The 14,314-nt window shown below is 39.4% G+C and overlaps 1 protein-coding gene across 7 annotated transcripts in view; it reads left to right on the top strand.

Annotated features, from left to right (window-relative positions):
• Nucleotides 1–14,314, top strand: part of dlg1b (discs large MAGUK scaffold protein 1b) — a 386,920-nt gene that overhangs the window by 364,412 nt on the left and 8,194 nt on the right. For 5 of the 7 annotated variants that reach the window (XM_041206028.1, XM_041206037.1, XM_041206057.1 and 2 more), the window contains 3 exons: nt 6,052–6,093; nt 10,915–10,965; nt 13,730–13,831. In XM_041206028.1, the coding sequence (XP_041061962.1) occupies nt 6,052–6,093; nt 10,915–10,965; nt 13,730–13,831 (195 nt within the window). Of the gene's footprint in view, nt 1–6,051; nt 6,094–8,210; nt 8,247–10,914; nt 10,966–13,729; nt 13,832–14,314 lie in introns of all 7 variants that reach the window. The other 2 variants (XM_041206085.1, XM_041206066.1) reach the window with 2 other exon arrangements.

Genomic DNA, 14,314 nt, shown 5'->3' on the forward strand with positions numbered 1-14,314 from the left:
TATAAATAAATTAAAACATCCAAAACAATGTTTAAACAGTTATCTTGGACCAATCCTGTGGAACTGGCTCCAACTCCCATTAATTCCATTTCATCTCTTGTTATTGTAAAATGTCTTGCTCAAATTTATACAGAGCACTTATTGTAAATAGGATGTGTTTTGTCACAAATATTGCAACTGGGATCAGAGGAGTGCGCAGATTATCTAGCCCCAGTACTCCTCCGATCATACCATTAGTTTGAAAGTTTAAGTTACTAACAAAAATGGCCAATTGTTTATGTTCACTACTAGTACCCAGAGTAAAAGAGACTTTAACCAGGCTTCTTTCAATAAACTCAATGATTGATTTATTATAAAACAAATCTTTTTAACAAGTTGCAAGAACTAGTTAGAACCCAATTGTGATATGGAAGTATAACTATCGCTTAAAACTTCTTCAACGCATGCGCACAGACCAAGGACGCCCAAGTAGTTTCTGCAAAGATGGGCAGTTAGAAAAAGAGTCTACAAGAAAAGGATAAAGTTCACAGGGTTCAGCACAGTCAATCTGGATGTCCCCTGTGTGAAGACGGGCTGCTGGCCTCATTAGATATCTGGAGGTTCTCACCAAAAGAGCTTTGGCTTAGAGGAATATATAGAGCTGGATCGGTTCTTTGTGTCCTAGCTTTGCAGGTTTCTAAATGCAGACAAGTTACACTCAGATTTGTGTTCTCGAGCTACAGGTTGATAACCCCACATGGAATTTCAAGCAAGGCGTGGGAGAGTCAGTTAGGGTAGCCTTCCTTCTCCGCTTATTCCTCAAAAAAACTGAGTTGAAAAACAACAGGTTCAAAAGCTTATATTTCAACTCTTTCTTGGACTCGAACTCAAGTTCTGTCGAAGGGTCTTGAGGACTCGAAACGTCAACTCTTTTCTTCTCCGCCGATGCTGCCAGACCTGCTGAGTTTTTCCAGGTAATTCTGTTTTTGTTTTTGTTTTGGATTTCCAGCATCCATAGTTTTTTTGTTTTTATCAAAAGCTTAAAGCTTGCTTCTGTCATGTGATTGCCAGTAAGTCACTAGCCTTTGCCTTTTTTCAGTTTTTTACCCCATCAATTGAAGTGATCGCAGTTAAAAGCAAACAAACAGCTCTTCCCTCTCAAGTACCCTGCTGGTCAGGTGTTTTAATTTGAAAAGGCACTGTTGCTCCCAGTCCAAAGGCGAATTTATGACAAAATAATGTAATGTCCTTCCAAGTTTTAAAAGAAAAATACAGTTTGTGAAGATATGGTTTTCCCAACACAAAATATTATGTTAAACATTAAGCACCAATGAACCTATAATGTTGAAAGAAGAAAATGTTTTCAGTGAGTGCTTTTAAAACAAAAGTGGGTGTTGTGTGAACCACTCCAAGGATACTTTAATTCTTTGTGGACAAGACGAGGGATTTTGGAATGTTTCGTTCTCAAGTAATGGAATTGTTTGATGTAAATACTTCCCCTAATATCTGAGATTTGCAAATGCCTGAAGTATCCTTTAACAAAAATGATCTAAATTATGAAAGAGAAGTTAAAATGGGAATGAATCAGTTACAGTATGACCATTTCACCTGCTGGATTATGTGTATTCATTAGAATTCTGAATATCTGCTAACAAATCAAGGTTTGTGTTACTCTCAGTTATTCTCAGTTTTAAATGCAGCTGGAAAATGTGCATTTTAGTGGAATGCAAAGGGAAGACTTAAATACTTTATACAGAATAGGGAGAGATAACTAATGTGTTTTCTAGTGAGTCCCTTGGATTAGTGAATGATCCAAAATCTCAAACCAAGCATTCTTTTTTAAATTGATGGTATTAGCAAGCATTACTTATATTTATAAAGTGCCTTTAACATAATGAAATGTCCCAAGGTGCTTCACAGAAGCATTACAAAATGAAGTGTGACACCAAGCCACGTAAGGAGACATTAGTTCACAGATCTAAAACTTGATCAAAGAGGAAAGTTGTAAGAAGTACCTTAAAGATGGACAGTGAGGTAGAGACATGGTGAAGTGTAGGAAGGGGATTCCAGATTTTGGGGCCTAGGCAACTGAAGGCATCCATGATGGAGCATTTTTTTTTTCTTTTTTCTTTCATGGGATGTGCACATCACTGGCAATGCCAGTATTTGTTGCTCATCCCTAATTGCCCTTGAACTGATAGCTTGCTAGGCCATTTCTATGGGCGGTTAAGAGTCAACCACATTGCTGTGGATCTGGACTCACAAGTGGACTAGACCAGGTAAAGATGGCAGATTTCCTTCCCCAGAGGGTACTGGTGATCCAGCTGGGTTTTTATGTCAATCAGTGAAAGTTTCATGGTCACCATCATTGAGACTAGCTTTCAATTCCAGATTTATTAATTGATTTTAAATTCCACCACCTGCCATGGTGGGATTTGAACCCACAATCCCAGAGGACTGGGCCTCAGGATTGCTAGTCCACTCCACTACTCCACCATCTCCCCATCAATTATAATTGGGAATGCACAAGAGATCAGAATTGGAGGAGCGCAGATATTTCAGAGGGTTATGGGGCTGAAGGAGATTAGAGATAGAGAGGGGCAAGGCCATGGAGGAATTTAAAACAAGGATGAGAATGTTAAAATCGATATTGCTTGCCAGGAGCTAATGCAGGTCAGCGAGCACAGGGGTGATAGGGGGATGGGATTTGTTGTGAGTTAAGACACCAGCAGCAGAGTTTTCGATGACCTTGAGCTTACAGAGGGTGGAACATTTCAAGACCAGCCAGGAGTCCATTGGAATAGTAGAGGAATTTGAGGGCTTCAGCAGTTGAGATGGGTGAATTCAAATGATGTTATGGAGACAGGCAGTTGTAGAAATGGCACAAACAAGATTGGAAATGAATATTGGGATCAAGTGTGCCACCAAGGTTGCAAACAAACTGGCTTAATCTCAGACTGTTGGTGGAGGAGAGCTGAAGTCAGTTAGGGAATGGCGTTTGGAGCGAGGACCAAAAACTTAATTATCTGTTCAACTTCTTTAACAGTGTCAACGTGTGTTAAGCAACTCTTGAAAACTGCATTTGATTATTTTTCGCCCTCGCACCTTCTCCTCCCTCCCAGAAACATGATAGGATCCCCCTTGTCCTCACTTATCACCCCATCAGCCTCCGCATTCAAAGGATCATCCTCCGCCATTTCCGCCAACTCCAGCATGATGCCACCACCAAACACATCTTCCCTTCACCCCCATTCCACAGGGATCGTTCCCTCCAGGACACCCTGGTCCACTCCTCCATCCCCCGTACACCTCAACCCCCTCCCACCGCACCTTCCCATGCAACTGCAGAAGGTGCAACACCTGCCCCTTTACTGCCCCTCTCCTCACCGTCCAAGGACCCAAACACTCCTTTCAAGTGAAGCAGCATTTCATTTGCACTTCCCTCAATTTAGTCTACTGCATTCGCTGCTCCCAATGAGGTTTCCTCTACATTGGAGAGACCAAACGCAGACTGGGTGACCACTTTGCAGAACACCTTTGCAGAGTCTGTCCGCAAGCATTACCCAGACCTCCCTGTCGCTTGCCATTTCAACACTGCACCCTGCTCTCATGCCCACATGTTCGTCCTTGGCTTGCTACATTGTTCCAGTGAAGCTCAACGCAAACTGGAGGAACAGCACCTCATCTTCCGACTAGGCACTTTACAGCCTTCTGGACTGAATATTGAGTTCAATAATTTTAGATCATGAATTCTCTCCTCCATCCCCACCCTCTTTCCGATTTTCCCCCTCTTTGTTTTTTCCAATAATTTATATAGATTTTTCTTTGCCCACCTACTTCCATTAATTTTAAGTGTATTTCCATCCATTGTTTTATCTCTACCTTTTAGCCTATTTCGATCCCTTCCCCCCACCCCACCCCCACTAGGGCTATCTGTACCTTGCTTGTCCTGCTTTCTGCCCTTAATTAACACATTCCTCAGATAATATCACCACCTTCAACACCTCTTTGTCCTTTTGTCTGTGACATCTTTTGGTTATCTCCACCTATCACTGGCCCTCTATTCAGCTCTACTTGTCTCCCCACCCCCCCCAAACCAGCTTATATTTCACATCTTCTATTTTTACTTAGTTCTGTTGAAGGGTCATTCGGACTCGAAACGTTAACTGTGTTCCACTCCACAGATGCTGCCAGACCCGCTGAGTTTTTCCAGGTATTTTTGTTTTTGTTTTGATTATTTTTCTTTCAGTTCCACCCTTCCACTCACCAAAAGCTGGAATTCCCTAACTGAAAGGCAGACATGTTGACCTTCTAACCTCTGCCAATGTCAGTCAGCTGCCAAAATGTATCAGTTTTGTTCATAATAAATCGGCCTTAATATTTTCCTGCACACACACACACACACACACACACACACACACACACACACCCCCTCCTCCCCACCACACACACGTCTTCCTCCACTGAAGGGAGAATCTAGTCCCATTCTGTGCCTCCCTGATATTTTGAGCGCTTACTGTAGGGAATACAGTCACAGTCCAGTCTAATATCTAGTCACAATCAGAAGTGTGTTGTGGCCTCGTACACTCTAATAGTTGTCACAGCTTTGTACAGAACATGTTCACATTTTTCAGGTCTTTCCCAATAGAGGGTTAAAGCTGTAAACCTATATTGCTGAATGCTTTTCCCATATAAGGTATGTCTTGGTTATATGTATAACTTAATTAGTCCTCTGCAATGCCTGCACTTTACACTGAATCCAAGCACCTGTCACTACACAGCGTGGTGTTTGTTTCCCGGTTGAACCATATTTGTGGCTTCTTTGAAATTACAATCTCTGTAATTTGTGCTGTTATTTGAGACTCAAGTCATAGATAAATATTTTTTCTTGACAGTCAGGTTAACAGCATTATCATTTTGAGGTCTCCAACAGATTTTTTTTTAAATGTTCAAAAATGCCTGAAAGCTAACCTGTGTACTATGGGGCAGTTAACTGTGTGGACCGGGGGTCCTGAATCTCATGGGATATTGACTTTAAATAAAGCAATATTTACAATGAAATACTCTCTTAAACAAAAGTCCTGCTTCCCCCCTCCTACAAAGGCTGCATTTCAATTTTGATGAATAGCTGCAAGATGCAAAGTTTAAAAAAAAGCAAACTGAGTGAGAATTGAATTGTTCTTCTGTTGCACAGTTGAGTTACCTCTACTAATATCTCCAGTCATCGAGGCTTTAATTGCCTATGTCTCTTATTGCATCTGACCCTAAGTATGAAGAGCAACAGTAAGTTAGTTAATCTGTTATCGACTTGTAGGAACCCTTCAAAATAAATAAAATTTTCAATAAGTAATAAATGGTTTGACATTTATGGTCTAAAATGTGCTTGGGATTGTTGAAGTTGAGGTACTGGTTTATTTATCAGGAATATATATAAGAACCTGAAATGCTGAAGTTCAAAATTGAGTTATTACCATTATTTAAACACAGACGTGCAAATGAGTATTGACATTTTAAAGGATTTATTGTGGGGAATTTTTTTAGACAATGCGCTTGCTATCAATTAATAATTTCCCACCTGACTGCGGACACCTCTACCCATGCCATTCTTATATGACCACTGGGTAGTGTAAGAATAAAAATGGCGTGTTACACCATGTGATGGTGCTGTGCTCTGGATTGGATTGAGTGGCACCATTGTATTAAGCAGTCAGATGGTATTTGGTAAGGCTATATTGACAGCTTATGTTGGGAACAATGTTGCTGCATGCATGGCATTGTATACATATTACTTGCTATGTTAATTTTGTTATGGTGCTGGTTGTGGTTATCAGTCTGCTTTTGGGTAATTTAAAAGTATTGGGACTATTGTATTGAGTGCGGGGAACACTTCAGAACTGCGAGGTCAAGTTTTCCAGTTCACAGTAATCACATCATCTAAACAATTGTTATGCATTTCATCAGTTCCATGATTTGCTTTGCGTATTTTTGAAATGCATAATTTTATCAACCAGCATTTGTATTGAAGTTTTGCATTTGATTATGTTGCTTATATTTCTTTTATTATGATTTCAGAGCATGTAACCTCTAATGCCAGTGATAGTGAAAGTAGTTACCGTAAGTTGTTTCTTGTTCCCTGTTTGCTTTTTGAGTTCAGCCCAGACCCCCTGTGAACCTTGCAGAACTTTCAGTGCTGCTGCCCACTGATTTATCCATGTCGTTGGTACTCTCCAAACAAAGAAGGGAAGCTATTCATATATGGCTGTTGTATATTACCATGCAGTTGTTGACTTGCTGAATAAACATGTATTGGGCCCATCCTATGGGTTCACCCTGCCTCAGTATTTACACTGAAATTTAAACTCTGTTTATGTGTGGAAATTTCAGATTGGTTTATTTGAGGGTGGAGTAACTAAACTTCCTGTCTCTTGTGAGGTTGTTTTGTACTTTTTGGGTATCCCCATGACATGTACCATTTCCTTATTGAGTGAACTGATGACATGTTCTCAAATATCTCTTAGTATCTTAATATTTGCCAGACAGAAAATATGCGATCTATTTCAGCAGGCTAAAGTCCTCTGGAACCCTATGATCTAACCCCACTCCATGTTTGAGGTTCTTCAAGATTTTTCAATTCCCATCAGTTATTTTCAAGTTAGGGTAATAATCAGGCTAAGAACACTATACTTTATGAAAAAGTGTAAATAGCTGAATTTTGAGGGAGGCACAATTGTTGAATTTGGGAAATCTTAGAGGTTGGCAAGTCTGTCATTAAATAGTTTGTGGGAATAATTTGAAAATCTATCTATCAAAATTAGTTAACATTACATTACATTTCCCAGTTTACAGCAATCACAAATTAATTTTACCTGTAATCATCTTGTCAATTTTATATTATAAATTCTTATATCCTTATTTACAATACCTATGTATATTTGCAGCACTGTATATACCCTCCTGCCAGTGGAGGTGCTGTGGTGCCACTACTGGCAGAAGTTACAGTTTGATAAGTTAAATCGGAAATTTTCTTTGTAAAGGTGAATTTTGAAATTCTAATATAGAAAATTAAGAATAAGGACAGATTGTATGGCTTTAAACTGTGGCTGAATTATGTCTGCATGCCTTGATCTAATTGTCATCTCTTCCCACCAAGTTTCATCTGAAGACTAGGCTAGCCTTAACTTTCAGGAGACTGATATGATGCATGAAAGCTCTGCTCAAAGATAATTTTTATCATCGTTCCATGAGGAAAGGTTCTCATTTTCTGATCTAGAACAGATAAATTTCAATTTGTGGAGGTTCAGTTTTCTTGCCTTGGCCAAGAAAGTTTTGTTACTGGCCGCTCTTTACTGAACGTTTGTTTTACATTAAAAGTTCTCCATTTGGGAAAGGTTATTTGAGGGGGACGTAAAAGATCCAAAGGGATAGGAAGTTCCACAGTTTTGAGGTTCTGGGGTCTGGGAAAGAATGTACTATGTGGATGTAAGAAGGAAGAAGATATATGGGGCAACCATTTCAAGAACTTAGGGAAAAAAAATCTGAAAATTCATCAGATCAGCACTAGCAACACTACTATTGATAAAACAGGCATCATTGAAAAAGATTACAACGAGACAGGTGCTGCTATCTCATAGAAAATGCAGCTGACTTATAAATTTAGCATCATTAGAACCTTGCTGGCTAAGAATGCAAGTCAAGAGAATAAATCCATTTTTAATTAATTTTAAATTGTACCAACCCTAACATACATGATGTAAGACCACTGCTTTTGTATATGGAATATATGGGTCATTTTTATAGGAAGCGTATGTCCACTAGGCAAAGAAGCAACAGTTTGTGCACAGACGACTAAAACAGTTTGTTCCACTTTAGAAATCTGGCACCGGCACCAACTAGCACAGCTTGTTCCAACCACTGTATTCAGCATAAACTCCTTTACTGAAGTGTATATGTAATGTACAAGCACAAGCTGGTAGCAGCTGTAAGGTACTAGCCATATATGAATTTCTACCTTTTAACTTGGTGTGCAGTGTGGTTGATATTGAACTTGAAGAGCCACAGACATGAAAGGGCAGCCAGCACTGAAGTGACTATCACTGATCTAGTTTTGTGTGATGTGCCGCACAGCAAGATCAATGGATAAAAGGACTAAATCTCATAGTACTTTTAAACTGTACTGTTTTGCAAATTTTACTTCTTCCCTTTCTCCTTCTGCCTTCCTTCCTTCATAACAGAAATCATGATTACAGATGAGTATGGTGAAACAAGAGGTTAATTTCAGCCAGTTCTGTTTATGTATCTCTCCTCAATGTACATTGTTTCTCATCAGCCCTGCTTTTGCATGAGTTGCTTGTGCTCTCAATTTTGTCTTGTGCAATTTGTTCATTTCCTGATCAACTTTTAACAAACAAAAAGGTTCTCTTCTGCTTAGAAACAGTTAAAGTTGTACATTCACCTGCTTAATTACATATGAAACTAAAATGTGTTTTGTAACACCAGGACCTGTAGTTCACAACAAAAAGTATCGCCTCCCACCAACCACCCCTCCCACCCCGTAAGTAATCTTCCTGTTTTCTTTGTACCCAGCCCCCGCACCACCCCACCTCTGCCTCAACATTAAACACTGTTTGACTTAGATTGGAGATTGAACTATCAGCAGCAGTGTTCCCCTAATGTCTAGCACAATACATTGTACCAGACAACATATATCTAGAGAGGTATTGCGTGAGTGCTGAAGTGTTTATGAAATAATTTATGGTGGAAAAATTGACAGATGTCATACCTTGTCAGTGTTGTGTAGCAGCGACATGGAATCATTCTTGCCTTGTTCACTCTAATGTAGCTGAGCTAACAAATTCTCAACTCTCTGCCAGCCGTAATGGGAAAAGTAGCATTAAGCCAGCAAAGATTTTTGAGTGCAGAAGTCAGCAGGAAGTATTCATTTCAGTTACAAAGCTGCATTATTATAAAGTAACTTTATTTTTTAGATTAAATTTTTTATGTCAGCCTGTGAATGTACTACTTTAACTGTAGAGATAACTGCAAAAGCCCTTCACCTGCCATTCTATGCTGGTCGGTTGAATTCTGAAATGTCATATGAACAATGGTTGACAGGAGAAGACCCTCTGGTCTATCCAACCTATCCCACATAAATCATGATATCTTGCGCATCACACTATATACACTGTATACCCATCTCAAAACCATGTGATCTATTGGGCTAGATGAAAAGAAACATTTTTCAAAAAAATCGACCATTTTTGGGCGGGGTGGTGGGGGTGGTCGCTGGAGGGGGAATCTGAGAGTGCCTACATTTTGTCAGAGTTAATCATCACTCACCCAGAAATGGCTCTCATTGGAAAGAATTCAGCAAATCAGCATCCACCCCACAAGCCTATTCCACAGGACTCTGTTCTCTGGGGAGAAAAGAGGCACCTCCTCACCTCTAACCTAGGTCGGGCTTTGCCTAACCTATTTAATTGGAGCAAACTGTCAACTAAAGCACCATATTCCTATATAAAGTTTGATCAAAACAGGTAATGTAGATAATGGAGTGCAAAAGTAATAAATCCCATGTCAGCTGCAATCTGTAATATCACTACTTGTATTAAAAATGTAGGGATTATCCCTGTTTTATATATCTTTAATAATTGTAGACAGGTAAAGAGCCACACAGCTGAGTTAAGTGTCTCTTCAGTGGCAGGTGAAGTGTTCATCTGAATTGCAATGAGCATCTATACCAAATAAGGACATGCTGACCACTGATGCATTGGTCTTGTTTGTTGCTGATGTGCAACTGTTCAGTGCTGTGGAGTAAATAGTTTGTCCTTTGGCTTTAAATCATACTTCGTGGTGTATATGCCTTTCAGTGTTAAAATGGCATTGAAAACCTGAAATAATACAGCATAGAAACAGGCCATGTAAATAAGCAGGCCTGTGCCAGTGTTTTTCTCTACTTGAACTGCCAAGCTTAATCCCATTATCTTTACTTCCCATGCCTTTTAATATTCCTGATTCTTAATGACTTATCTTGTAAAATATTTAAGTGGAATAACCTTTGATTTTGTGTACATCCAATTTGACATTCCAAGTGCACACTATAGCAAGGATCCAAGTTCTCCAAATTGGACAAGCTCTTACCATCTAATAAAGGACAGGGAAGAATTGATACTGTCACGAAGCAGACTTAGTCATTGCAATATTACACCCTATGTACAGGGCATTATTAACACCTGTACTTGAGAAAATCAGAATCAAGAAAGCTAGACCTTACAGTCTGACTCAGGATCCTAGATTTTTTGGGATTGATTTTATCCAACTTGCCTTTTATACATTAGATGCAGAGCTGATTGGCACTGCATGTCTTGAGACCTGGACCCTTGTATAAGCTAGAACTCAAATAACAGTCTCAACTGACAATCATTCATAGATGGTGCCTCTCCCTTAGTGTGCACAATTTCTTTTTATTAAAATCTGCTATTAACAATCTGACTTAAATGTTGCACTAAAATTTAATACAAATGCACATACAAATCCTCCTTCAATTTAATCTGGAGGGCAGGAAAGGAAGCACAGTTTAAGTACTCTCCTTCATAAAACTGATGTGATGTCAAAACTTGTTTCAATATCAATGTTTTAATTAAACAGCAAAGTACTAATCATGAACTAAAGCTTGCATTTACATTTAATTGTAACGATTGATTATGTAAAAGAATTTCTGCAATATAACTGATTTGGAAAAGCTTGATTTTTGGACTAGGATTACAAAATCAGGTTTTTGTTATAGTACCATGCATTATCTTAGTGAATGAGAATTCAGTATCAATCCTCCCTTTCCTGTGCCCACCACATAAACAATATTTTAACACCATGCTTTTGCTATCTTTATCTTAAAAGTTGTGAAGTTGATTTTAATACTGTTTTTATTTTTTGGGATAGGTGGTCAGGAAGATTATGTTCTCTCCTATGAACCTGTTGGCCAACAGGAGGGTAAGTGGAAACTAACAAAAGGGTGCAACAGTAAAAGAAAGTTAGGCAATTTTTGTCACTTCCCCTTCTAACCAATCTATATAGTTTTTTGAAAAGCATTTTTTTTCTTTACCCCTAATGTCTCCACTTTCCACACACCAGGCCACTTCTCAATGAAGAGGATGTGGAGGCAGAGACTCTCACCAGAGCCTCTGCAAATGCTACCCTATGATGAACTGTGAGAAGGAAAACGTTAGTCCATACAGTTTTCTCTCTTTCAATGAAGACTTGCCAGCTGATCTATGCTCCTTGATAGTTGTATGAAAAATCACAACACAAATTTTTTATGTCTTACTATATTGCCAAATAATGCAGTTGTTGCATTTTTTGAAGTACCAATCTTTGCGTTGATAGCAATCTCTTCAAGCTGAAGCTACAGTTTTCTTCCTCCTCAACTTTTAGCCTCTCTCACATCCATTTTCATGCCGTACAAGAGCAGATCAGGCAATTGTTCATGTCGGGTGTTATCTTTGGACCAGCTAGATTAAGGAAGTGCTTCATGTCCTCTTCCTTTATTTAAAAAAAGGCAAGAAATTGTTCAATGTTCAAATCCCTTCAGTTTGAATTCCATCCCAGCGTTGAGGCCATCTAGTTGAATTCACCAATAATATCCTGTGTAGGCTTCCAGCTACACAATCTTAGCCCTTCTCTGTGGCCTTCAATACTATCCCATTCTCCTTCGCACCTTCTATCCCTGTAGTCCACTTCTGCCATAGTGCATTTACATGATTCCCATCCTAATGCTGTCGGCATAGCCAGCAATCTGCTGTAATAACTTCTCCATTGCACAAGGTCTCCTCTCTCACGCCCAAAGATTTGATCCTCAGGCCCCTAATAGACTTCATCTGCCTTGAGTTATCATTTGTAAGCACTAGGTCAGTTTCCACATGTAGCACCCATCTTCAATTCTCTGCTAACACCCTTAACTGCACAACTGGTGTTCATCCAACACCAAGTTATGGAGGACCAAGAACTTCCTCAACCTTAACATTGGAAAGATCAAAGCAATTCTATTTTGTTCTCACTAGGCACTTCTCACCCTAGTCCCTGATCTCACCTAATTCCCCAGCTGCTGACTCAGAGTAAACCTGGTGCATTTTCTTGGTACGCTGCTTGATCCTGAACTGAGCTCCAAACATTACGGTCTAGTCAGTTACTGAGACTACCTAGTTCTGTCTCTGCATTACAGCCTTCCTCATCTTCATCATCACTATCAGAAACCTTTGTTGCCTCGAAGCTCAGTTTTTCCAATGCTCCTCACCAGCTACCCAATTCTAATCTACAAATTTCAAGCCACCAAAATTCTTAAGCCTGCATCTATCCTGTACAATGTCTCAAGTATTTACCTAGCCTCCACTCATTTCCCCAATCTACAATATGTTATCTTTCAGCTCGTTCTTATCCATACATTCCCCATATGACGTCATTCCACCCAATTATTGCAATCTTCTCCAGCACTCCATCCGAGCTGAGAGCTCCTATTCTTTGGTGTACGGAGTACTTCGCCATCTACATTTTCCTCCACTCCAGATATTCCCATCTTTGTGCTCCACCATCAGAGGCAGAATCTTCAACCATTTTAAACCTGTGCTCTGGAATTATCTCCATCACAGGGTCAATATGGCACGGAAGGAGGTCATTCAGCCCATTGAATCTATGTCAGCTTTCTGTAGGGCAACCCAGTTAGTTGCATTCCCTCACTCTTACCCTGTAGTCCTGCAAGTTTAATTCCCTCAAGTGTTCATCCAAGTTGCTTTTGAAATTATTGATCATCTCCACTTCCACCATCTCATAGGCAGTGATTTCCAGGTCATTACCACGCACTGTGTAAAAGGATTCTTTCTTACACCTCCTCTATATATTTTGCCCAAAACCTTAAATCTGTGTCCTCTCGTCATTGTACGATTAGCTAATGGAAGCGGCTTTCTTTGTCTGCCTTATCCAAAGTGGGCATAATTTTGTGCATATCTCCCATCAGTCTCTCTTGCTGCAAGCCAACTTCTCCAACCTAACCTTGCAGCTAACATTCCTTATCCCTGGAACTATTCTGGTAAATCTCCTCTCCATCCTTTCAAGGACACTCAGAAAGGCACCTGAAAACATGATATGGCCCTGTGGCTGCTAGAGTTAGGTAACTGGAACATAACGCCAGCTACATATTTTGTTCATTACACAATTGGAAATAACCCTGTTCTACACAATGATTTAGGTTGCTTCATCTCTCTCATTTTCAAAAGCTATCCTCATCACACTCATCTTTGGCCACCTTCTCTATCTCTTCTCCCAATTTCTGTTTGGCAATTATTTTTTCCTCTCCTCCTGGGGTGCTTTGAAGCACTTTGCTACCTTAAAAGTGTCCAAAAATTAATATTGTTAGTTGGAGGCAAGTCTGCTAGAATAGAAAGAAGTTTAATGGCCAACCTTCTGGAGAGTTGGTATTCTGGAAAAGAATTGAGGCTTAACTTTTGTCCTAGAGTTGGCCAGATAATTTTAATAGGAGTGTAGCTTAACACAAAGCCTAATGGTGCATGGAAGATGTTCAAATATTTGTTGAAAACACAAACCATCTTAATGACTACTACAAGAGAAAGGAATGTCTGTAACTGCAACCAAAATATACAGCTTGAGGCTGATCTGGTAAGCTAGCTTTAACTGCTGTAGGAATGTTGTAAATATTACAACATGTCTACTTCATCTAACTTGAGTTTCTGTTTTTGTCACATAGTCCATTACTCTCGTCCTGTTATAATTCTGGGACCCATGAAGGATCGAATTAATGATGATCTGATCTCTGAGTTTCCAGACAAGTTTGGATCTTGTGTTCCACGTACGTACATTATTATTGTCAACGAATGGAATATATTCTACTGAATTGGCAATTGTAAGGGAAGATATATCAACTCTTACAAGTGCGTCTCAGTTAAATTGCCATCTATTTACTGTCACATGCAAGACATCACCAGGACAAGCCAAAGCTGTATTCAAGCATCAGCTCCCAGACTGAGTATATTCAGCAGTTAGATCGAATGGAACCTTGTGACACAGAATGATTGAGGCACCAATGACAATTTAGAAATCTATTATAAATTTTAGGATAATAGGGAAACTAAGTGAAATGTTTTTTTTTATTTTAACCTGTCCTCTCAATCATTGTTAGCCTATGAAAACTTTTTATCAACGTAATTTTGTAAAACTTATGTACTTAATTATTAGAAGCCAAGTTGCAGTCAGACAACAATCTCATCTCCCACTTTTTAGTGATCACTGCACCACACTCCAGCAGTCTGGCTGGTAAATGGCCACTAATTTT

The sequence above is a fragment of the Carcharodon carcharias genome, chromosome 2, assembly GCF_017639515.1.
Source record: "Carcharodon carcharias isolate sCarCar2 chromosome 2, sCarCar2.pri, whole genome shotgun sequence".
NCBI lineage: Eukaryota > Metazoa > Chordata > Chondrichthyes > Lamniformes > Lamnidae > Carcharodon > Carcharodon carcharias.